The sequence below is a fragment of the Anabrus simplex genome, chromosome 2 (genome assembly GCF_040414725.1).
Source record: "Anabrus simplex isolate iqAnaSimp1 chromosome 2, ASM4041472v1, whole genome shotgun sequence".
Lineage (NCBI taxonomy): Eukaryota > Metazoa > Arthropoda > Insecta > Orthoptera > Tettigoniidae > Anabrus > Anabrus simplex.
The window spans coordinates 395,706,417-395,734,073 of record NC_090266.1 but is presented as its reverse complement, the minus strand read 5'-3'; the positions used below and the strand labels follow the sequence as shown (position 1 = coordinate 395,734,073).

General features: G+C 39.7%; 1 protein-coding gene across 1 annotated transcript in view; it reads left to right on the top strand.

Annotated features, from left to right (window-relative positions):
• LOC136864162 (uncharacterized) overlaps positions 1-27,657 on the top strand; it is a 1,211,188-nt gene that overhangs the window by 889,042 nt on the left and 294,489 nt on the right. The window contains exon 6 of the mRNA XM_067140810.2: positions 44-340. Within this exon, the coding sequence (XP_066996911.2) occupies positions 44-340 (297 nt within the window). The remainder of the gene's footprint in view (positions 1-43; positions 341-27,657) is intronic.

Below are 27,657 nucleotides of genomic sequence, written 5' to 3'. Positions count from 1 at the left end.
CGAGATTAATTTAAGAATATGTTTTCCGATTTGAATGTTACAGATTCGCCAGTGTGCCGGAATGACGATGTGATCATCGTCGGTGCGTCTCTGAACGAGGTACAGCGGGTCCGGTGTCATGTTACGGCCGATCCCGCAGATGTGACATTCATCTGGCAATTTAACAACAGTGGAGAGAGCTTCAAGGTGGATCCTTCCCGGTTTGGAACGGGGAACGCCAGCATGAGTGAAATCAAGTATCGACCCGAGACGGAACGTGATTATGGCACCTTAACTTGCTGGGGAAAGAATGCCATAGGACGGCAGGCAGAACCATGCGTCTTCCAGATTGTTTCAGCAGGTAAGTTAAATATTTAATTATTACAATATGGAGGGAGCCTCCGTGGCGCGTGGGCCTCTCACCGCTGTATACCGTGGTTCAAATCCCGGTCACTCAATGTGAGATTTGTGCCGGACAAAGCGGAGGCGGGACAGATTTTTCTCCGGGTACTCCCGTTTTCCCTGTCATCTCTCATTCCAACAACACTCTCCGTTCTCATTTCATAGCATCTATCAGTCATCCATGGATCACTTTGGGAGTGGCGACCCCATCGTAATACTAGCCCATATCTGATTCATTCATTACATCCCTGACCCGGTCAACGACTGGAAAACAGGTTGTAGGTTTTCATTTTCATTATGAAAATTCATTTAAATATGCAAATATGCTCTACTAATCACAGAAATTTCCTGTTCCACGAAACAATAGAGACTTTCCGTTGATGGTGTGTCATTGCAAAGCTTAGCATTAGCGTGAAACGTCTTTTCGACTATCTAACTGCTGCACTAATTACCCAAATCATGTATGCATCTGACACATAACAATCTAAATAGAATACATCTCCACTTCTTTTACAAAAAGAGATTTCTCTTCATGTTTCCTGTAACAGTTTCTACTAATCTCATTCTGTTAAAACGGAAATAATGTTGGAATTTTTATGTGAATACACAGAATTACGACAACAGTCTTCACTATTGCGTGTATCTGTGGTGGTCGTTGATGTGATATGTGGAATGTACAATGTATGTGTATTAGGACGATTACAAACACCCTGTCCCGAGCTAGAGGAAATAAGCAGACGCAACTAAACTTCCCGACACAACCAGGAATCGAACTGTGGATCCTGTGAACCGAAGGACACTACTCTGACAATTCAGACAAGGAGACACATGCATAAGTAATTAGTTACTTATTGCTCACTTACTTTTTGTTACATTGCAATAATGCTCAATTGTTAGAAAATCGAGATCATTCATTTAAACAGGTACAGAGGTGTTGTTAAGGAGACATTCTTACTCCTAATTACGTTGTACTTGCTTACATAATTCGAAGATGTTTATATACTGTTAACTCATGTCAGCAATAATTATAGAAATGTATGGGCATTTTGAATGTGAGACGTGATTATTGCTCGGTTAAATGGAAAGATTGTCACAGCAATCAACGTTCACCAGAAGACACGAATTCTCTTGGTTTTTTGGTTTGCATTTTTTTTACAATTTATTTTACGTCGCACCGACACAGACAGGTCTTGTGGCGACGATGGGATAGTGCACCCTTCTAGAGCTGCTTCGGTGTTGACTTGAAGTTCACTATTGCCACGGCTGCCCCTGAAAAGAATATACTAACCGAAGCTATGAGATCCATCTCAGTCGCGATCAGTTCCTGTCGTCGATTAGGGATGCATAAGGTATAGCTCAACTAAGGATAGTCATCTAACTAAATAAAATCATGACACAGACTGATTTTGAAAATCGTTTATAAAATATTATTTATCATAATTAAGAAAAATGAAGAAATGTAATTAATCCATAAGTAGGGAATGTGATGTAAATTTAGACTCAAAAGTTTAATGTTATGTTGTCACAATGTCTAAGAGTATTGTTTACAAAATAAAATATGTTATCACATCACTGATTACATATTATGGTAAATAATTTGTCAATTAAATCGTAAATTTTTTATAATGAATTACCAAATCTGTTACTTAAATTCATTAAATACTTGTGTAAATGTACACACTTGAATGGTAATATTGTGATATTAACCATGTATAAATGTATTAATAAGTGGACAGTAATAATAATAATAATAATAGTAATAATAAAAATAATAATTATACCAAAATTAATTTTAACAGTGGCTATCCAAAATTAGGCACCAAAAGTGCTAATAATCATCCACCAAACTCAATTAAAAATGATAATAAAATTTCTCAGAATTTACCTACAAATAAATATGTTAATATTTTAATTAATTAAAATTATAATTAATTCCAAAAAATGCATAATTAACCGCTTCAAAAGATTGATAACATGCCTCCTTCACATATTAGGCCTTCAAAAATACTAGGTAAATCATAGTGACAACACTGAAAATAATAATAATAATAATAATAATAATAATAGTGATTAGCCACTGGTGTCCAACATATTTCATTACCACTGTGTGTATGAAATTTATGATTCAGAACATTCACATTCGAATAGATCACACCTCTGGTGATTACCATTTACTCTCATTTACATACTTTAATAAACAATTGTTTTTAATGGCAGTTGCCATGATATGTTTCAATTCAAAAGAAAGAGACTACTCACTGTGTAAAATAAAGAATAGTCAACTGCCTACAGAATATTTTTTAAAGTTAATAATAATAATAATAATAATAATAATAATAATAATAATAATAATAATAATAATAATAATAATAATAATTTCTTTGAAAAATAGTTACTGAACCGTCCAACTATAATTCATGTTCCATTAACATATAATTTTAAAATACATAAATGTTAATTCAGACAATCCAGTTCAGTAACACATCAAATTCTCGGGGTTTGTTTTTGCATTAGAATCTAAAACATGTCCTTATATTGTATGTGAGTCCTACCCCAAATTAATCTAAATTAAACCAAAGAGAAATAACTCTCCCACTTAAGAAAAAAATAAATCCTCAATGTACTCTATTATTTACAACAAGAGACACAGCCAAATGAATTAGCCTAACAGGTTAAAAAAAAAATTGGAACATCTAACTATCACTGACTATTTATAAATATACACTAAAGGTCGTATCTACAACTTTTCTCAAAGAAAATCATCATATCAGGTTATCGCATTTGGATTCATATAATTGTTGGTTAATTTCAGTGTCCATATAATAGTAATTCACTGAAACAACCATTCAACCACGGCCATAAATCATTTAATCTCGTGGCTTACTGAATCTGATACACAATGAAAATCATTATGTAAGCTTATAAAATGAGGTTCATATCAACACTAATGACTGTAGCAAAAAAAAATTCCGAAAATAAAATAATAAAATAATATTTTAATAGTAATTATATTATGTAGTGTCACGCAAAAAGTAGTTCCTGAAGGTAAGCAATAATCTAACAATCTTAATAAATCAATTGGGTGTTCAACGTATCAAGACGATATTTCAGTGGCAATCTAAATAGTCACTGAAGTTTTACCTATCAATAATCGGTGTTGCGTCACAAGTAGCCTACAAAAGCGTCATTAGGTCGTTTCAACTACTTAATATTTTCAACTGGTTCATTAGCATATCTGCCTTTCAATACTATGTTACTTCGGCTTCATAATGCCGGCATTCAACTCACATCAGCTGCATCGCTGATTTCTCTACATTTTCCAGTCAACAGCTAATGCATAATCTCTCAATTTTCCTTTGAGAATGACATCACATATCACACTATTCTATTAAATACGGACATCAACAAATCTCTGACCGCTATCGTCACTCAGCATTTCATTTCAATGACAAATAATTCTTACTCGAGGCTATAAATTTTATAGTGATAATAATCACCCAATTATTTACTGAGATTCCACTACAAAAAAATAACGATTACTATCATCTTTACTGAGATTGTATAGTAACTCAAATAATTTCTGGTCAATAATGAATTAAGTTACTACAATCCTAACTCGATATGCTGGATCACACAAATAAAATGACACCATTAATTAATTAATTAATTTAATAATAAATTATTTTCCAACGACGGTCCTATAAATATGTCAAAATAGATACGTTTACGACACCACATTAAACTGAAACTGTGCTTCACACAATCATAAACACCATTGAAAATAACCTGAAGTTATTTAATATTAATAATAATAATAATAACAACTAAGCACATTTACACGATATAAAAAAGTACCGGTACCCTGAATAATTTGACTCGCGTACCTACATCCAAATCACAATAAAGATATGTTTTAGACTCTACATATTAATATGAGAATAATACTCACATATAGCAACTACTCCACCCGTCAGAGAATCCCGCCATAAGAGGTTAGTTTTCCATGGTACTTCCGTTATTATTATTATTCATTTTTCTTGAAGTATCCATATTGCTTAATCACTACTTATTATTTAACAGCCGGGCTGAGTGGCTCAGACGGTTAAGGCGCTGGCCTTCTAACCCCAACTTGGCAGGTTCGATCCTGGCTCAGTCCGGTGGTATTTGAAGGTGCTCAAATACGGCAGCCCCGTGTCGGTAGATTTACTGGCACGTAAAAGAACTCCTGCGGGACTAAATTCCGGCACCTCGGCGTCTCCGAAGACCTTAAAAAGTAGTTAGTGGGACGTAAAGCCAATAACATTATTATTATTATTATTAAACACAGAAAATATTATATTTGATGATTTACACTTTCACATGATATTTCCACTGCACTTCTTGTATAAGATATCAGAACAATAATCATTTAATATGTACACATTCTATCTCGTGCTCAACCGCGAAAGACTGTTAATAATATTCTTCGTCTTAGATGTCTTTTCGTTTCATACACACACCGTCAAATACCTGGTGTTGTCGGCCTTCTCTGCGGTCTTGACAAAAGAAAAGTTTAAGATGCGAGGGTGGAGTTTAGTCTTGAGAGAACCCGCTGGTGAAAGTGCAGATTACCGCAAAGAGCTGTTTGCCAGCTGACTACTACAACAGAACAAGGAAAGTGTTCTCAAGACTGCAGTGATCTCCTTGCATGTTAGAAAGTCAAAATTCCGTCACTAGTGAGCATAACAAACTCGTATTACAATTGTGTAGTAATTATTACGCAGCTCAAAATCTTGTGTCGGCAATATGTATATTGAATCATGGAATATGGTTTTCCATCATTTTCGCTCCTTGATATTCTGAAAAAACACTGTTATTGGCACTTGATGTTTCTATGACTTAACTTTATATGTATACATAGACAGATGCACTCTGTTCACTGTAAATAATTACGAATACGGAGCGATACTCAACACGCGTCTTATCATCACGGCCCTTTCTGAAGAACTGACTGTTGCGAATTGCGGGCTCTGCAGTGGTGGAGTTACTTCTCGGCGGAAGGATACATACTTTTGTCACACAAAATCCCCGTTGGAGTGCGTCTTCTAATAAAATGTTCAAGAGATGAAATGCATTACTCAGTTAATTATGTAAAATGCGTGCCAATATACTGGTATAGCGTGATCCAAAAATTGTTCGTAATATTTTTTATAATCTTGATAGCGTTAGCCGGATTAATTCTTCTCTTGCGCTGTCGAACCAACTCCCTAGTATCGGGAACTGCACAATTCTGTTACTAACTGAGAATTCAGTGCGCAGTTAACATTATCCATTACCATTAATGCATTTGCTTGGTCCTAAAATTAGTTGATCAATATCAATATCCTGCTGTTATAAAGTCCATCTTAATTATTTGCCTTTTTTGCAGATAGATTTAATATTCCGTCCCGCTACTTTTGAAATTATTTGAATGGTGAAACCTGATTGGACCAGATATACTCGCCAGTCACTTGTATGGACGAGTCCATTTCAGATCAAGGGATTTCAGGTGGTAATATTCGTTATCTTCTGTCTCACTCATCCAGTGGAATTTTCCGCTTCTACTGCGCAGTTTCTATTCTGATGCAACAGACCGGATGTTGACTTTTTATCTTACAAAGATAGCATTCTCTTCCAGAAAAGGAAGGCAGCTTGGGCTTCTTCTAATTCTTTGTTCGCATACAGTGGCCTCCTGAGTGTCCCATAATTTTATAATTTTGATGACATATATGAACATCTCCCATCCAATAAAAAATATAATTAATTAAATTTCCCAATCAGGCTCAAATGATGGGTGCAATAGGAAAGGGCTAGGAGAGCAAAGGAAGCGACTATGGTTTTGATTGAAGTACAGCCCCAGCCTTTGTCCGGTTTGAAAACGGAAAACCACGGTAAACCATCTTCAAGACTGCAGGCAGTAGGATTCGAACCCACTACCTCCCAAATGCAAGCTTTTAGCTACGTGTGTCGAACCGCGCGGCCGCTTGCTCGGTTCTCGTTCCTTTATTGTTCCCCCAATTACATGTAGCACTCATGTAGATTTTCGGTAATGATGGGGTAGGGAAGGTAGTGAACATACGAACCGTGAATTTTACCCAGCATTTCTTTGCTAGTTGCTTTACGTCGCGCCGACACAAATAGGTCTTATGGCGACGATGGGAGAGGGAAGGGCGAGGAGTGGGAAGGAAGCGGCCGTGGCCTTAATTAAGGTACAGCCCCAGCATATGCCTGGTGTGAAAATGGGAAACCACGGAAAACCATCTTCAGGGCTGCCGACAGTGGGGTTCGAAACTACTATCTCCCGAATACTGGATACTGACCGCACTTAAGCGACTGCAGCTATCGAGCTCGGTTCCCAGCATTTTCAAACAATTTACTTCGTTACGTCTGTATACGGAGACTGTACTTGGTACTGAGCAGCACGCCTTCCTTCATTTAGTTGAAGTCAATAATACATCCAATTGCTTCACGTCGTCATTTCGTACTTGACAAATGACGGGACTTGACACTTAGGAGAGACAGTCCGCCCTCATTGAACTTTAAAAGAGTAACAGTTTTATTAACTTGCATTCGTCATTAGATAAAGGAGTTTTTACGACAGATTTCGATTCCAAGCATCCTCGACACCTTGTGGCGTTGATTTACTTAACACAGAACCCTGAGCTAAGCGCGCTGTGTTTTGTAACACGGATGGTGCGCAGTCTACCGCTGTAGCCCACAACGTTTTTAGCAATTTTTATATTCACCGGTTATCTTTACATACATGATTTTATACACCTCTATGGACCATTTTAAACATTCTAATACAAGTTTCAAGACTTTTTCATATATGTACTCATTTTAAGTGCAATTCAAATTTACACCCAATTTAAGTCCTCGGGCTTCATAAATGGTTAGCAAAAACTTGTCTAAACTCACATGTTTCGAACATTGGTTTATTATGGTCATTTTAATAGGAAATAATCACAATTACGTAACCAGAAAATGTACAATAAAATTAAAGACATTTTACGCCTTGACGCTCACGAAGCATTCCCCAACGGCCCCAGCGGTGAATAACAATGTTATGCTCCTGACACCGAACATTGCGGAATGTATCCTCTCTTTTCCACCTACAAATTTTCTTTCCCAACGAAATACCTACTCATATTAAGTAACATTGTCAGAATCCTGCATTACATCCGCGGGATCGTCCATTATTTCCTCCGTGTCAGATTTACAGAACTCCTCTGTCACCTGTTCTACTTCACCTTCATCACTGTCATAGGATATATCTAATTCAGTTTCATAATCCTCATGCAACCAGTCCACAGGGCGAGTTGGCCGTGCGGTTAGGAGCGCGCAGCTGTAAGCTAGTGAGATAGTGGGTTCGAACTCCACCCTTGGCAGCCCTGAAGATGGTTTTCTGCGGTTTCCCACTTTCACACCAGGCAAATGCCGGGGCTATACCTTAATTAAGGCCACGGCCTCTTCCTTCCCACTCTTAGGTCTTTTCCTATCCCATCTTCGCCATAAGACATATCCGTGTCGGTGCGACGTAAAACAAATAAAAAGTAATGCAACCAGTCCACAATGCGAGACTTACTGTAATACCGTTACAAAAGTCATTAGACGCAGTCAATGCTGCGTAAATGTAGAGTTGATAGAACAGCTCCTTGGCTGTATGGTCAGCGTAGTGATCTTTGGTTCGGGATGGGTGGGAAATGGGCCGGGTCGGGGACATTAATTTGATCTGGTTAATTTCTTTGATTTGGAGGCTGGGATTGTCATATATTCGTCTCATAATGGATATAAGTGCAATTCAACAAGTCAGTTTATAAATATTATTAATATGAAAAATACAAAACTACAGCTGGCTGCGTTGTTGATAATACCTACAGCCAAAAATTACTTTAAAAAATAGGGTGTCTAGACTGAAAAATGTCCAGAGGCTCACCAGCCGAAGGGGCCTACTCACTATATTGATTTTCTCTCTCTCTTGTTTAACATGCGTCCTTAAGTTTATATAGAATAATCGCGTCATTGTATTAATTTCTAAAAAATATGTGTCAGTACGATGTTAACATTGAATCAAATTTCCGGGTTCTGAAAATAATAATAATAATAATAATAATAATAATAATAATAATAATAATAATAATAATAATAATAATAATAATAATAATAATAATAAGTCCTCGGCTACTGTGTACAGGCATTTTAATTTGCCCCTATTTAGCCTGCCTGCGCGCCAATGGTAGAGTAAACCGGATGTCTTCTGGGCCATCAATGATTGAGTTTTTATTCATTTTGTCGGGTAAATCCGAAATGTTCTTAGTAATAATATGGGTGCAACAGCATTTCTTGACAACAAACGTACTAAAAACATTTTTACAATTTTTATACATATTTCTCTCAGGAAAATATAAACTCCACATTATTTTTGTAGACTTTAATTTACACAGTTTAAAAATACTACTATTTAAACTAATTCAAAATAATTTTTAATTAAAGTTGTATGTTTCAAAAATGCAGTATATAAAATTAATTATCTTGTTTTCAATTATAAAATAAATAATAATAGGTGTCAGTTGAGAAACTAAAAGGGGAGAGGGCACCTGAAAGTTTGCCAGGGTCCTGTAAGTCCATAGCTACGCCACTGCTGTTAGGCATGAAACTGGTAGGCGCGTGATCTATTAGCGTAGCGCAACCGACTTTCAAGCGAAATAACATGGGCACACTTCCAGTGGTGAGGCGATAACCTTGATGTTAGGCCCCTTTAAACTAAAAGCATTATCATCATCATCAGCATCATCATCATCATCATACCATTCAAATTCCTCTGATCCTACCTACATTCCGGAACATCATAAAACACCTCATCTGATAGGACAGGCAGAACTTAATGATCTAGTTAGAGATTTAGGTCTTTCCAAGGAACATGCTGAACTATTAGGTTCTAGATTACAAGAATGGAACTTATTAACAAGAGATACTAAAAGTTCAGGTTTCAGAAAACGGAATGATAAGCTGACTACTTATTTTCAATGGAAAATTCTGTTTGTGCGTGCAAAAATGTGATCGAGCTGATGGGTGAATTAGATATTGAATACAATCCAGAAGAATAGAGAATGTTCATCGATTCATCAAAACTAAGCTTAAAATTAGTTTTATTACACAATGGCAATACAAAACCTTCCATTCCAGTGGAACATTCAGTCGCTATGAAACAAACTTTTGAAAACACATCACTAATTTCGAATGCAGTAAATTATAATGAACACCGCTTGGCAATTTGTGGCGATTTGAAACTAACAGCTTTCTTGCTTTCATGACGAGGAGGGTTTACTTAGTTTTATTTCTTACGTTTGTGGGACAATCGAGCAACAGCACAGCATTATGCGTGAAAGACTAGCTATCAGAAAAGGTTATATATCTGGTGAACAAAGTATTAAATATCCTCCACTAGTGCAACGGGAAAAAGTAGTTCTTCCGCCTCTGCATATAAAACTTGGACTAATTAAAATTTTTGTAGAAGCTCTAGATAAGATTAGAGAAGCCTTTCAATACTTAGAGAGTCTACTCCTTAACATCAATGATGCTAAATTAAAAGAAGTCATATTTGTCGGTCCACAAATTAGAAAACTTTTGAGGGCAGCATTTTTGAGAAGAAACGTAACCCTGAGGAATTATGAGCATTAAATCTTTTGCATCTGTTGTCAAAGGAACATTTTTTAGGGAATCACAAGGAAGAAAATTATCGCCAATTACTACAGACGTTACTAAGAAACTGCAACGAAATGGGCTGTCGTATGTAACTGAAAATCCACTTCTTACATTCACATCTGGACTTTTTTCCTGAGAACTTTTGGGCTGTAAGTGATGAGCATGGAGTGCGATTTCACCAAGACATTGCTACAATGCAGCAACGGTATCAAGGAAGATGGGATCCTCCGATGATGGGCGATTATTGCTGGTTATTACAAAGTGAATATTCTAATTCACATAAGAGAAATAGTAATATATTTTTCTCTATTTTATTGCATGATGAGTACTTTTATAAATCTTAATAGCTGGTCAGTTATTAATATACCGGTTCTATCATATCTAAACCACCGTTGAAAATTTTCACACAAAAATGAGAACACAGTAATCCTGATTTATTCAATGTATCAAGTAAATTCTATAACACAAAAGGGTGATTTGTTACGAACTTTTCCCCATCATTTTCGTGTTCAGCGCATGCGAATTAGTTATGATCAGCCTATTTTATTAATGTTATGGGAAATTTTTTTAAATTTGTTGAGCAGTGATAATCTGAACTCCAAGTCAAATGAATATTCTTCCGCACATTCCACTGATCTACTCGGCGTCCAAATCCCATCGTAGGTCTCCACGTAACACAAGCCGCAATTCTTGAATTTCTCGAAGCGTCCTAGAAGCGTGGCTTATCTGAGTGGTGGATCCCCGTTACAGGCGAAGGGTTGACATCTGGCATCGTGTAAAATTTCATTGCTCTGGTTGACCTCATTCAACACATGCAGTTAAGTAGAACAACTATTTACACGAATGAACGGCATATTTATGCTCTTTTTGATGGACTCTTCCACGTAATTTTGCCATGTCTGGAACAAAACATTTTTTTATGAATGCGCCAAATTTGTGTGTTTGCACACACGGAACACCCAGTTAAATACGGGAAATCGTAACTTGGTGTGTAGAAACCACTATAAATAAGCTCCTCCCTTAGACGTTAAAGACAGGGTGAGACTCAGCGTGCTTCTTCCCTTTTTCTTGTTCGGCTGCGAGCGCTTTCTCAAGGTCTGGCTGTAATGTAGGCCGTCATCTTTGTTCAACGATGTATCTCCCTCGGGTTCCGCCTCAGCTGTGCGTCGTTCGCACACCGTACACGGCGCAAATGATGCGCATGAACAAATATTCTCAAAATAGATGCGGAAAATGGCACAAATCCATTATAAGGTATCGTGAGGTGTCCTTGGACATGGTATTGAACGGTTTCACCATACATGAGAGTTTTATCTATACATTTTTCACCTCCGTACAGGCCATGAAGGCCCTTGGAGGAGTGGAAGGTAAAGGCTTCCACCATTGTTAACCTCGGCACGTGATGGGGTAGAGTGGTTAGCTTTACACCCGGCCGCTTTTGACCCCAGGAATTAACCTGGTACTCATTTTTGGTGTAGGCTGAGTGAACCTCAGAACCATATGCACCTCCGGAAGTGGAAATCTCGTTTCTTGTCTATACATTGCACAGAATAATTCTAAATAAAAGAAACACTTTTTGAATCAGTTGTTCACAAAACTACGAACACGCGATTCCAGAAACACAACAATGACAATAAAAACAGCTGAACAGCTGGCTATTCTGGATTCAGAGCAGCAGCGCCAACCGGCAAGGTGCGGCACATCACAAAATGTACCAGCAGTTTACTGCAGAAACCAGCAAAGCGGTGTCACTTAACTGGTTTCTGAACTAAATACGAAATTCAACGTAATGCCTGACCATTATAGGAGGACGTTTCTTGACTGGTTTCAGTACCAAAATGTGCGTATACTCTCTTAGTAACAAATTCTGCCATTAACTCATTTTTTAAATTTTTTGGCACTTGACTGCTTTTTGAAATGATCGATTCAATTAAAAAAAGAATGTTTTTTCTGTACCGGCAGTGTCCGCAGTAAGAATGCAATTTTTAACTTTCCGTCATCTTCGTATGTATGTATGTATGTATGTATGTATGTATGTATGTATGTATGCATGCATGTATGTATGTATGTATGTATGTATGTATGTATGTATTGTACCCTTTTCGTGGTGTCAGTACATCAATAGATCATAATAGTCCCGCACCATGACGTTAAAATGGAACATCTTGATGAAAGGTGATGAACGGTCACAGTATGTATGTATGTATGTATGTTATCCCATCACGAAAAAATGGCTGAACAGAATTTAATGAAGATCGGTGTGTACAGTCGGGGAATAAGGCACTACAATCTAGGCTATAAACAATTTTTATCACTCTGGGTGAAATGGTATTTTAAGAGAAGGCCTGAAATTTAATTATCCGGTATATATGTTATTATTGGCCCTTTCAATAATCATTACATAACAAAAGTTACAGACAATATAGTTTCCAACCATTTATATCTAATACAGTTTAACCGTACGGCTATGATAACAGAGATATTAACAACTTTGAATTTTGTTGCAAAAGCCATGTCAACGCCCAGCATCACTAACTTGGAAATATTCTGTTTGTAGGTTTTGTCGTGAAACCGCGTGGTCATCAACCCGTATCAGGAAGGAAAATTGTAAAGATGGCTATCAAAATAAGGAAAAAGTCACAATGGAACGTCATAGAAGGAGGATTCCCTTTGCACCCGATACCCTAACTTCACAGAATCGGGAGAAAATTAAATATGAAGGCCTAAAATATCGAAAGCCCACAATTTTTTCGACAGTAACATAACACTGACTATTGTTTGTTGTGATGTCCTTTTTTCTGCATTGTTGCTACTCATCTCCAATAGATGGTATTACCACTGCGTGCCCAGTAGAACACATTACCTGAACATTGGCTGGAAATAGCCGCGGAGTTAGATAACTTTCTCCTTTTAGCATGCCAATCCTCTGATTCATACATGTTCTGAAAACTGCTGTTACGTGATCCCTGCTATGAGGCGATGATAGGAAGGGAGAGCGTACGCACTTCGGTACAGCTTTCGCCGCTGTCTGTGGCCGTGCCATTCCAGCTCTGGAACTTGGCACTGTTATAACGCCAGTGTAGTACCCTTCGTGAAAAGTGAGAAACTGTGCAGTTTTTCATTTGATCGAGCATTATTTCATGTGATAGCTTTGTTTTAAACCTGACATTCCAGTCTGTTAATATTCTGACAAGAATAGGGACATCATTTTAATGACCTATGTCGATTTCAGTTTAATATTTGTCTGTGTCTGTTAGAGCATTACGGGAAAATTAAAGGGTGGATTTTAATGAAACTTCGTATTTCATTTTACAATAAGGTCTAGTATGGTCTTAGCTATAAGTCGTTCATAAAATTTCGGCATTAAATTAAAGCATAACAATCAATGTGTGTATTACGGTTGGTTCTACACGAAATTTCCGGATTTAGGGAAAAGGAGTTTTGGGGATCTATTCCAGGAGGAGGGATAGAAACCTGATCCGAGGATGAATGTATTCAGGGAAGTTAGGAGCGTAATGAGTTGAATAGGGGCTTGATGGATGTACCGGTACCGGATTTGGTCGGGACTTGTTGCGGTGTTCCCAGTACTAGTAAGGACTGCAGTCATTTTGGTGTTGGTTATGGGGTATGACAGTGTGGATAGGGGAAGGTTGACTTGAAGGAGAAAAGATGTAAAAAGTGGTAACGGGCGGTATCGGACAGGTGAATGGAGGCCATTGTTCTTATGCTTTGAATTACCATTGTTTGTACATTTCTGCTTCTCTGTAGGGTTATTTTTTATTAAATATCATAACAACGTTCATGTGATATGGTTACCCACTTTGAATGTGATTGTGCGTAATTCTCTATATTTCAATAATAATTACTTTAAATTAAGATTCAGCACAGCGAAACTGATACCCAACTGCAGTAGCTACAAAAAGGACCAATGTATTAATTTCAATATGGAGGATTACTGGCAAAAGGGTGAACGTCGCAGTTTTAATATGTATTTTAGAAGTGTTTTAGTTACAATCAGTAATAAGAGAAGAAAGGGGTATCAACATAAACAGAAGAGTTGCACACGTTACATGAGGTATCACTTTTAACCTGAAGATAAAGCAAGATTTCCTGAAACGTTTTCTGCTTCTCCTGAAAAATTGACAAAATGTAACGTTGGCCCTTTTGGCTATCAGGGGACGACATTAACAAGTGCATTCCTATGGCTCCTATGGCTCGTATGGCTCTGGGGAAACATGTCCGTCCACTTCAACAGCTTACAGTACTCACTACTATTATTTATTATTATTTATTTTATTACATGGCGTGTTTTACGGCCGAATGCCTTTCCTGACGCCAGCCTCAGTTGAGGAGCTAATGAAGATGAAATTATAATGGTGACTGAAACTGGGTGAGCAGGTGGAAGGAATCAGCTGTAGGCTGTTAATAGGAACAGTCCTGCACTTTCCTGGAAGTGAAAATGGGGAACCTCAGAAAACTATTCTCAGTTACGTTTATCAGGCCCGAGGCGTGTTGTTCAGACGGTAGAGCGCTGACCTGAACTCACACGGGCAGGTTCGAACCTGGCCCAGTCTGGTGATATCTGAAGATGCTTAAAATACGTCAGCCTGGTGTCAGTAAATTTACTCTCATGTAAAACAATTCCTGTGGACAACATTCTGGCACATTTGCGTCTCCTAAAGTAATTAGTAGAACGTAAAACTATTATTATTATTATTATTATTATTATTATTAATAGCAGATAATACGTCTCTGTGTACATATAATGAAAAATGACGAGAAGGGGCTTGAGACTTGATTGGAAGGATACAGTCCCGTCCACTTCCGCCCTAAGCCCCAGTGAAAATGTCACTCTTTAATATCACCAACATTTCACATTCTCCAGAACATGAACCTTTTCGAGTAACTGTCACCAAATTCTTCCTCTCTGCCTGTGTCACAAGCTCATTGAGCCGAACGTGATGAAAGATGTGTGTATTTTTTCAATATGTTTAGAAACACTTAACCTGCGTTAAGTTGTTACCGGGAAACACCTCGTTGAAGTAGATTTTACTTTTCACCGTGAATTTCTTTTGTTTTTTAACAACACAATCACTTGATTCACTACTCAGCATTTTGAATTTTTTTGTTTGCGGCAAGTGGTGTGATAGTTGGTCGTAGCTGATTTTGGGCCGCTGAAGACGAATCCGTTTTTCGTTTCAGCACATCACGTCGTATTTTCTCGCCATAGTTACACCGGAAAAAGATATATATTGCACATTATAATAGAAACTACCGAACAAATAACATAAGTTTGGAAATATTTACAGAGTAAAGTATTCACATTTTGTAAATAATCCACGGTATATGCACTCCACAAGTTTTCTGTGAGTGCGAGCCAAATAAACAGAAGTTTCATCGATATACCTGCCAATACCCGAAGTCGAAACAGGATATCTTGGTTCATGTAGATGCTGGTATACATATGTGATTTCCGTGCTCTAGCAACAATGTTTGAGCAAAGAATTCACAACTAAGGTCAGGTATATGTGTAAAACGACACCAAAAAGTACTATTAGAGGGAAAATTGTTGTCACCTTAATGTGAACCGTCCTAGATGTCCACTTGGAAAGACCGCTTTGCTGCCCGGCGTCTGACTGCTGCACGTCGCCACCTCTTTTCAAACATCAAGAGTAGGCGGCCATCATTGGTACATTCCACCTCCCCTGGTATCTTCTTTCTGCCTCCTTTATGCCATGGTGAAACCTCTCTCCCATCTGTTCACTAACAGCCCCAAGATTATCCGGAATGTCATCGAGATGAAAATGAAGGAAGTGCTGTTTCTGGCTCATTCTAGACCCCGCCTCTTGTATGTGACCCAACATTTTTTTCACATTTCCTAGGAATTTCGTCATGACGTTTCTCATTGAAATCTATGCAGAAAGTTCCACGGCATTCATCGCCAATTCAAAATTTCGGTCTTTCAGAAGTTTTGTAATTTGTGGCCCATCGGTAATGGTATCCTTGACATTTGCATCTGATAAATGTGGAGCCTTGCTTTCAATGTACCGAAAACAGGGGCTACTTTTTTCCAAGGCCTTAACAAACTGCTTCATGGCTCACAGTTTGATGTGTAGCAGTGAAAAAGCAACTATTTTTGGAGCGGGGGGGGGGTCAACTGAAGCAGTATTTTTACGCCAGGTGTCAACGCTTGTCTCTTTGGTCAGGTAGTTGTAGATTAGTGCTTGTCCCAAAGTCTGCTTTCCCATTCAGATAAATGAAAAGGAAATTTAGTGTGGCGTGCTTGTTGTCGTAATAGAATACCATACACCTTCACCACCTGTGCTCATGATATTTGATTTTTTCCAAAACAGTTTGCATTAGGATGTCATCTACTCTTAGTGAAACGAAATGCGCCATAGGTGTCGAAGCTAGAATGTTTCCGTTATGATGTAGTACAGCCTTTAAAGCTCCTTTTAGAGGAATCCAAACACATTTCAAGTCTTCCGGCTTAGAAACACTCCCCAACTGTTTTATCAGTCCTGGAAAGTCAGAGCATTAGGTCACATTTCTGGAAATAATTCACGAACTCCTTCTCTCCATGTTCATACCAAGAAAGGGTAGTTCCATGAGAAAGAAAATTGCTTCTTTCAATCGTGGCAGTAGTAGTTCACTTTTTCCTCCGTGAGACCGAGGTGTTTTGTCAGATTATTCAACGCCTGCTGGTTAACCTATTGTAGACTTACTACGTCTGTGGCTGCTGAAAAATTCACACCAAATTGCTCGTCATCGGAATTTGAGAAAGGTTGAGAATCAGGTAAACTTGTAGGATTTCTGGTCTATCAGGAATGAATCTCATCGAATATTTTAAATTCGAATACACAATACTGTCCTTGCTTGCTTCTATTAAATCCAGCTACATTAAACAGGTCAAAGTAACAGTCACAGGTATGATCCCGGGGCTCTGGATAAATCGTCCCTATTCTTAAGTGCCTTACGTTTCCTATGGCTCCACTGTCGTGGGTTTTCGAGAAATGTTTTACAAATTACGTGGGAAGTCTGCCTTGTCCAAGTCTCCTAATTATACTTTAAAATACGCCCACTATGCCCCATTATTATATAACACCCACACACTTAACATAATGAGTCTGACTTATTCACGCATCTTCATCAATACCTGACACACTCGCCATTTTCACAACACAGCACAATATAAACAATAGGTTAGACTGCAATAAGAGTCACGACGCAACTGACTGCCAGCGGACTAGGCCGCAACTCTGAATTGCAGGTGGTAACAATAAAAAGAGACTCTGTTATCTGACGAGTTCAATGGATGGGACGAATTTGGTGGAGAGGGGTTCGATTCAGGAACTCGCATAAAAATAACAAAGCAAACCGCGGCCACACAAGCAATAGCCGCTTCGCTGTTACTGAAAATCAGCACCGAGCCGTAATGACTCTCGTTCAGGGAGTAAATGGCAATTAACCGTAAAACTAAAAGTGAAGCAAAAACAACAGTGACATATCTGAAATCAGGAGACCTTATTTAGTTAAAATCACTTATCAGATGCTTTGCCACAATATCATGCTGGGTGGTGATTTCTACTACTCTACAAAAACTGTATTAGTTTCCATTGAAATCCCACTTTCACTTAGAATTTACACCGTATCAACAAGTGGTATTCCTTTGGTTTGTGTAGTCTATTTCTTGCAAATAGTAGAGGTTTATTCTGATTGATTTTGGTGACTTCAATCAAAACCAGTATGAACAGAACACAATGGAAACCAAATTAAGATTAGATGATGCAACAGCTGAGGATAGGTTTAAGGAAACGGCAGGGCGTCAGGGCTGGATGAGGTGGTCGCGAGATAAACCAAATTTCTCAATTTACAACATGTATTTACCAAACGTATCTCTTTCTCATTTGTAATAGAAATTTCAGTTAAGAACAGTATAAAGGAATAGAATATCCAACTGACAGGCACCCGTATTAGCGGGTGGAACCGTTCGGCTTCCCAATCATTTCATACAGAACAATAATTATGTTAACATACTTTATAGTTTTTCTACATTTCATTACTATTTTTTCTAGCAAGCCTACTTTTCAAACACCTTTTTTATTTACTCAGACACGGAAATTTGCCATTAATATTATACTGCCTTTGATGTTAACTCTTACTGAGAGATGACTCAAGTGTCTTGCGCCCCATATAAGTCTATTCCATTTATTAAGCAGTCGATTTCGGGGAGTTAGATTAAAATGGATTCCTTCACTCCCATAACGAAACCAAACCCAATGGTGCTACAACCCTTATGGGTCTTGGCCTACCAAGTAACCGATGCTCATCCCGAAGGCTGTATATTTTGAGGTGACGCGTGGTCAGCGTATCGACTCTTCCCGGCCATCATCTTTGGCTATGTAGGCCAGGTCCGTTATCTCACCGTCAGATAGCTCTTCACTTTTTCTCACGTAGACCGAGTGGACCTCCAACCAGCCGCGATTTCCAGATACAAGTCGTTAACCTGGCCATGAATAGAACCAGATACTTTCGGATAAAGGACAGTTTCGCTACCCCTAGACTGCGGGACTAGATTCACTCCCGTAAGGTTTCTAAAATAGTGTGAACGTACCGTGGTAAATATCCGTTAGGCTCACATTTGCATACAGACCACTAAGCATAATAGTCGAAAAGTGTAGAGACAACCAGTGGTTTGGGAAGTTCTAGTCGACTGGCAATGGAAAGGCGATAACTTCGAATACATTCGAGTATCCGTTAATTTTTCATACTGATGGTCTCCTTACTGTTAGAACAACTTATGAAGTCAGTCGTTGACCATGGGTCGCGATCTAAAACGTGACTCCTTCCTCCATCGCTTTTCCCACACCCTGGTGTGGACGAGGGAGCGAATTGTGTGGAACATGCCGACTTGGTCCTGTTTTAGTACTGGATGCCCTTCCTGATGTCAATTCTAAGTGGAAAGATGTTCACTATTGCTCGTTTCTCGGGTGGTTGGTAGTGTGTCGCGTTGTATGTATATGAAGAGTAAGGTATTGTGACGAACACAAATACCTAATCCCAAAGCCAGAGGACTTAACCAGACGAACTTACAATCCCTGAACCCTACCGAGAACCGAACCCGAGACAATCTGAACCGAAGGCCTCGACGCTGACCATTCAGCCGGACGATATAGCACGTGATTACTAGAGCCCGAACCACAAACACTAATTATTTTCTTTCAACCTCTCATTCTATTATTAAATATATTTTTATCGTCCAGGATAACGTTGAGGAAACGTATAAGTACTTAGTTTCTATGACAACATGAAGATAATACTCCTCCAGATCAAATGCTTATTAGCCTTCGCCCATTTGTAACAGGAAAGACGATAAATCTTCCGTAACTGATCAAGCAATTCAGCGAGATTTTAAAAAGAAAGGGCTGTGTCATTCACTAAATTTACGATTAATATAAAAATGAAAGAATATGCCCATGACATTCCATGAGATTACGTGATTGGCGTCTTTATTTGCTACGTAGCAGTGGAAGTCCATTCAAAGTAAGATTCAGCTGCTGCGTTCTCGTTATTTTAGAACGAGCTGTCAGCTCCTACTGGGGGTCTTCTTATTATATTAGAACGTTTATTTGTCAGGGTATGTGGAACGTGCCCACACTTCTGATTATTTAACCACTAGTCTGCAAGGCGATCTTGTACTTTTCATACATTGGACAATTAGCTTCCTGATCCATAATGCAACGTGGTAATTTGTCGTTCATGAGTATATTCTGAATTGTGCTTCGGTCAAACTAAAGTGAGTTAAATGCAATTTAACCTATGTTCCTATTTCAGGGGACAAGATGGCAAACTCTCCTGGGATGAAGCGTTTCGTGTTCTGTTCTCTGGTATACCAGTTGAGTCAGCCGCGCCTGATGTTTTATACTGTTAGGTATCCCGCCGAACCTCACTGGTGTCGTTATGGTCTATACTCCTTTGCGGCATACCAAGCAACAACCGCCTTTAATCACTCACTGCACCATTACCTTTGTCAAAACATGTACCGTATGCGACAGACATTTACACAATGCATCAAACTGTCATACGGTTAAGTAAAAAAGTACGTGCCGTGCCAATTATGAGCTTTCAGTAGGGTACGAAATGAACGCAAAAAGCGATCATTTTCGCACCAGGCAAATGCTGGGGCTGTACCTTAATTAAGGCCACGGCCGCTTCCTTCCAACTCCTAGGCCTTTCCTATCCCATCGTCGCCATAAGACCTATCTGTGTCGGTGCGACGTAAAGCCCCTAGCTAGCAAAAAGCGATGGCATACTTATAGAAAACGTGTGCGCATTTGTGAAGCGGTAGTAGTAGTCTGTCTAGTAGGCTTTCTGGAAACGTAGTCGCTGCAGTCGCCGTGGTGTCGTAGGCTAAGTGCAGTGCTGTTAACATAGCAGCGTTTGGTAGGTGGGTTCGAAGCTCAATTGAGACTCTTAATTTTAATTGCATTTCGTACTTCGAGAATCACCCACAGAACCAATGTATCCGAATGCCCACACGTCGTGGGTTATTTAATTAATTAATTAATTTATTTATTTATTTATTTATTTATTTATTTATTTTGACACTTTTCTAGGCCATTAGGGCTGCTTATGTGGATGATTTATAAGCAGGGCTTAGCGAGGATAGAATGGTTGGGGGTTTCAATCCGTTTGACTGAGCAACAGCCTGTTTGCGCAGTCTTCTTCTTCTTCTCCTTCTGAATCATTTTACCCTCCAGGGTTGGATTTTCCCTCGGACTCAGCGAGGGATCCCACCTCTACCGTCTCAAGGGCAGTGTCCTGGAGCGTGAGACCTTGGGCCGGGAGATACAACTGGGTAGAATGACCAGTACCTCGCCCAGGCGGCCTCACCTGCTATGCTGAATAGGGGCCTTGTGGGGGTTGGGAATATTGGAAGGGATAGACAAGGAAGAGGGAAGAAAGTGGCCGTGGCCTTAAGTTAGATACCATCCCGGCATTTGCCTGGAGGAGAAGTGGGAAACCACGGAAAACCACTTCCAGGATGGCTGAGGTAGGAATCGAACCCACCTCTAATCATTTGACCTCCCGAGGCTGAGTGGACCACGTCCAATCCCTCGTACCACTTTTCAATTTTGTGGCAGGGCCGGAAATCGAACCCGGGCCTCTGGGGGTGGCAGCTAATCACACTAACCACTGCACCACAGAGGCGGACCTGTTTGTGCAGTGAGTGTTCAAATAGATGGCCTTCTGCAGTAATGCAGGTTTCAGCACGCCGTTGAACTGCCATTCGGACTCTTTGTAGCATTGTACGTGTTACGCATCCCCAAGCTTCCGTAATAAGGTTTCGAAGGCGTTCTGGATTTTCCGGCTGCTGGGCGTAGCCTACATCCTTCAAATAGCCCCATAGGAAGAAGTCCAGTGGCGTCAAATCGGGCGATCTAGCAGGCCAGGTGACAGGTCCTCCCCTTCCTATCCATCGACCGGGATGTGTAACATTCAGGTAGTTGCGAACATCTGGTGACATGTGAGGGGGAGCTCCGTCGTGTTTATACCACGTGCTTACACGCTCACCCAGGGGCACATCCTCTAGCAGCAATGGTACAGTAGTTGTTCTTGAGGAAACTGTAGATATCGGGCTCCTGTGAAATGATCCGCAAAGAAATATCGTCCAATTAGGTGATCACTCAGTTTACCACACCAGACATTTACTCCCCATCGTGCCTGAAATGCTGCCTGCCTTACCCAGTGGGGATTTTCAACACTCCAGTAGTGCATATTACGACGATTCACAGAGCCATTATTATGAAATCATCCCTCGTCCGAAAATATAATGTGAGATACAAACGCTGGATCATTTGCCACTTGCGTCGGTATCCACGCACAGAAATCAACAAGAGTTTCAAAATCTCGTCCGTGGAGTTCTTGATGTAGTTGCAGGTGACACGAACGGAAAAAAACAAACTGGAATGCAATATCCTTACAACAGACGACTGGCTGATGTTGGCCTCTTGTGCTACTGCCCGGGTACTCGTGTGAGGATTCTCCCGGAAAGTGTCCGAAACCATCTCAGCAGTTTCACCGGACGTAACTGGTGCCTCTCTAACAGGATTTGTTAGAGAAAGTAACGAAGTTATACGCAAACGTCGCTGCATCCTCCTAAACGTATTTGCGTTTGGTTGTTGTCTTTATGGAAATCTTTCCTGGTACAGGCGCTGTGCTTCCTGTGCGTTCTGCTCGCTTCGCCGTAATGAGGAGCACGTCAACTTACTCATCTGCTGAGTAACGTACATAGCGAAGAAATCACCAGGACTGCTAGGCTATACTAAGTGTCAGGCCACTACACATTCAACATGCATGCTATTGGTCGAATGTGGCACGAATGGCCCTTTATTTGATCCTCAAAAGTTTAAAATGTGAATAAAATATCAGTCGCTCGAGAGATTCGATCCCACCTACCAACGCAACATACGGCAACAAGTCTCTGGTTAGTCCACTACACCACGGTGACTATTACCTTCAGTTTATCAGAACGCTGTCCGACTGGTTGGCTGAATGGTCAGCGTACTGGCCTTCGGTTCAGAGGGTCCCGGGTCCGATTCCCGGCGGGGTCGGGGATTTTAACCTTAATTGGTTAATTCCAATGCTCGGGGGCTGGGTGTGTGTTGCGTACTCAACATTAGAAATCATCCTAGGCAGGACCCTCATCTTCACAGACATGCAGGTCGCCTAATAGGCCGTCTACTAGAAAAAGACCTGCACCAGGCCTCTCCGGAGGCCATACGCCATTACTATTATTATCAGAAAGCTTACTTGGTGTAAAACTACGTCCCACCGGGCGAGTTGGCCGTGCGCGTAGAGGCGCGCGGCTGTGAGCTTGCATCCGGGAGATAGTAGGTTCGAGTCCCACTCGACAGCCCTGAAGATGGTTTTCCGCGGTTTCCCATTTTCACACCAGGCAAATGCTGGGGCTGTACCTTAATTAAGGTCACGGCCGCTTCCTTCCAACTCCTAGGCCTTTCCTATCCCATCGTCGCCATAAGACCTATCTGTGTCGGTGTGACGTAAAGACCCTAGCAAAAAAAAGTCTACGTCCCGCTTCACAAACTCACACAAGTTTTCTATCAGTATGCCATTGCTTTTAGCGATAATTTCATAAACAATCGAAAGCTTATAATTAGTACGTACTTTTTACATAACCGTATAACAGTTTGATGTATTGTGTAAATACGTGTCGAATACAAGTTTTTGCAAAGGTCCTGCAGTGATGACGCAGTAAGTGCTTTAAAAGCGACTGTAGCTTGGTATACGGAAAAGGAAAATCGACCATCACCCCACTGACGTTCGTTGGGATGCCAAGAAACAGAAACGTCAGGTGCGGCTGACTCACCCGGTATGTACAAACAGGTACTTGCTCTTGAACGTGCGACATAGAGTTGTCTATACGATACAGAAGGTCGGTGTTAGGCAGGTCTTCATCGACGGAGTATACTGAACCTGCATATTGGACTCATTGTCGTATCCGAGCAAGAATGTTCTCTCCACGATGTGACAGGGAAGCGGCAACGTTCGAAAGTATGAAGTTTAAGACTAAGAGGTCTTCAGCAGCTTTTCTGAGTGTTGTTTGGGCCTAGAGATCTTCCCACTTTCTCCTTCTAAGAAATTATTATTATTATTATTATTATTATTATTATTATTATTATTATTATTGTGAAAAAGCCTTCTTCTTTTATGTGCCATGTCCAGTCTCCTGGACTTTGGCAATCACCACACCTAATGCTTTTCGGTATTTTTCAACACGGTATAGTTGTTCAATGCTCTTATAACAGTCCATTTTATATTTTAATATTGTTTAGAAAACATGTTCGTGATCCGCCAGAAACCGAACCCAGGGCCTCCTAGAAAGAGGCAGACTCACTATCCCTAGACCGCGGGACCGGATGATATCGTGCATAAGTTCGCCTAACATATTACTTTGATGAAACGTAGCTTAACCAAGGACATGCAGTTTGAAAGGTATGAATTGATACTACCATCCACTCCAGGAAACAAGTCGTTTTCTCCCGCATTTGCAATTGGATTCAAACAACCATGTGTAAAAGGTAGGTGGCTCATTATGTTGGAAGTGACTCTGGTTCTATAGACGGTAGGGTTCTTATATTTGCATCGAAACCGACACGCAAACATCATGAGGAAATTACAAGTGATCATTTAATCAATGGTTTCCGTATCTCCTGCCTAAACTCGAACCCGGGAGTATAATCATGATGGGCAATGCATTGTACCATTATACGAAGACAGACCGAATACCAATAACGACAGTGCGAAAAGATCAGATCAGAGCTTGGCTCGAGACGTCATGTGAAATACAATGTAATCAAGGCAGGACTTTCGAACGGATTAAATCCGTGAGAGACCAGCATAATAAGTATTTCACAGGCTATGAAGGGAAAAAAGTGGGCAAATGTGTTCTGTGGCATCTCCCTTACCATTGCACTCTTAATCCCACTTAGCTTATATGAAGTGAGGTGAAGAGTTATGTTGCGAGGAATAACACGACTTTCAAGTTATAAGACTTACAATCTCTGCTTGAGACAGCAATCAAATAAGTGTCAACAGATGAGAACTAACAACAGCATTCGATACACAACAAAAGAAGACGACCATATGAGGCAGCTGGACGGCTAAACAGATGCATTTATAGAGAGATTTATTATTACTGGCATCGGTCAAAGGACGGTGATTCATCAGAATATGACAGTAATGAGTTGGGAGAGTATGTGTCGTGTGATATGGAATAAACTGAACTCCTTAAGGATAAGAAACGTAAACTTTTAACGTGCATTTACCTGTATTTTTGTTTTGACGTCAAAGGGCTGTATTTATTGTCCGTTTGGGTTGTTTCTTTAAGATAGACGTCTGAGTATTGTGATATTAGAATGGGAACTCCCCAAAAAATAATTAAAATTAAAATTAATTGGTAGCGTCTTAGAGCCTACCGTAGGGCTTGTAGCCAATTTCCCTACCGTGCCTCTATTTAATATGTAATTTTGTGCTCTAAATGTGTTAATTTATGTTTAAAGATAAATAAAATTGATATAATTGTAATTGCTCATATTTTCAGAGCCAATTTCCTTGTAAATCCTTTGATTTAGTTTCAAAGAGCTCAACATTGTGTCATTCAACATCTTTACATATGGTACATTAAAAGCCTACATTAAATCAGAATTTCAAGCCTTGGTTCCATTGCGACCGAATGACAACTTCATTTGTCGTGTATAATGGCCAGTGCTGTATGTCCTAATACGAGACATATCGGCGCCGAGTGCACTGCTACCACGCTCAAAAAATCACAATGCCTGCCCTGGCGGAGGTACATATAGGCCCTACTACACATGGGGATTAAACTCTCGTGAAAGGAACCATAGTATAAGGTAACATACGGGACAGTTTGTGACTGCAACAACTATATTATTCTGATGACTATAAAAAATAAAATCAAGAGTTCGATTTCTTCATTATGAATTATTTTTCAATATTTTCAGAACATTTTCAATTTTTTTTTTTTTTTGCTAGTTGCTTTACGTCGCACCGACACAGATAGTTCTTATGGCGACGATGGGACAGGGAAGGGCTAGGAGTGGGAAGGAAGCGGCCGTGGCCTTAATTTAGGTACAGCCCGAGCATTTGCCTGGTGTGAAAATGGGAAACCACGGAAAACCATTTTCAGGGCTGCCGACAGTGGGGTTCAAACCTACTATCTCCCGAATACTGGATACTGGCCGCACTTAAGCGACTGCAGCTATCGAGCTCGGTAACATTTTCAGTTAACAGTCCAGTGAATATATTCAATGTAGGCATGTCGAAAACAAGAATAATCGGCAGGTACATTTTCCAGAAATGCAATCACATATTCGGTAGGTTTTTCTGTGGATCTCGGCTGGTAAACTACACTTAATATCTCAAAGTATCGAACGTGAATTGTTATTTCGTTATCAGCAACACCTTCGTAAATGGAAGCAAACCTACTACGACTAGTACACTAATGTGGCGTATTGGTATTCATTGGTGTGTTGCACGTCGAACCTGAATAATAGAATTAAAATTGAAAGACCGAGTTACGAATATGACATTTTTGCTGATACACTTGTGTTTGGCCACAAACTTCCACATTGTACACGGAATTCTAGGAAAAGTAATCTACACATTGTGAGTGAGATGTTATTAAACTGCATGGCTCTTAGAGTTACTTGGGAAACACCACGGGGAGGTCACCAGACGTCGTTTCTCATGTTAAGTCCTTGTCGCGGAATGTTCATTACATGGCCGGCCCCTTGCCTACTACCGTTCAAATTAGGTTATCCGAGATTGTTTTTCAAGTTAGGTTGAATTATAAAACTTTCTTGTGTTCTACGTAATTGTCGACGATAATAAATATTTCGGCTTCATAACTTATAGATCAGTTATACATTTACATCTAGGTTTTATCCATTTATAGAAAATCAAATTTAATTTTACTGAGCGAGTTGATTGTGTGATACGGACTGCGTATCTGTAAGCTTGTATTCGGAAGATGGTAGGTTCGAACTCCACCGTCAGCATCCCTGAAGATGATTTTCTATCTATTTCTATCCATTTCACACCAGACAAATATTCGGACTGCACCTTAATTATAGTCACGGCTACTTCTCTCCCAGCCTCAGCTCTTTCCTATCCCCTCGCCACCGAAAACCTATCAGAGTTAGTGAAACGTTAAACCTCTAGCAAATAAAAAAATAAATTATTTTTGCGTTCTGTTTGCTAAGGGTACTTTACCAGCATTCGGGTTTAAGGCATTCTAGTTTAAATACAAACTATTGAAAAGCATTCCATCTCACGTTTAGAGCTGTAGATCGATGTCCGAGTTAAGAGTGCTTACGAAGTCATTATTAAACGAGACTTCTTCCACCTCTTTATCGCTTCCTTTCTCCTTTCTGTAGGTTGGCTGATCACGATCTTCCTTCCTTTCCTTTACCTAAGTACATCAGTCTTCTGATTCTTGTTTTTCAGGAGTGACAGTTAAAAGTTTTCACAATATTTTGTTATCTCGCTGTTGAACTCTCAGCCATGGAACCTCGGGGAGCTGAGAGGTCGTGCAGTGAGCGGCGAAACGGTGTCTGTTGCTCACTTGCAAATTTTTCTCTTTCGCCAACAGATGTTCAAAATCAGGCTGATCTTCGTTCTGGTTGTTCGACGTTTCAGTAACTTGATCTGGCTCTCTCCCTTTGTCAGCCAACCAGTAAGGAATTCATTGTCTATGAGGACATTCCAATTGAAAAGTCCAACAATCGTAACTCAAAAGCCACTAAGGATGTTTGTTGGAGTTACAGCCTTGGTTATAAGGACACTTGTACACACCTGCTGTACAATAAATTGTGAGGTACTTGTCTTCACGGATGACTAGTCATTCATCTGGATGTAATATCATTGTATTCCAATAACGTGCGATACATCGGCAACAATTTTGGGGAGATGTGGGATGGTGTCATTAACAGGATTGGTTCGTTGTGTCGA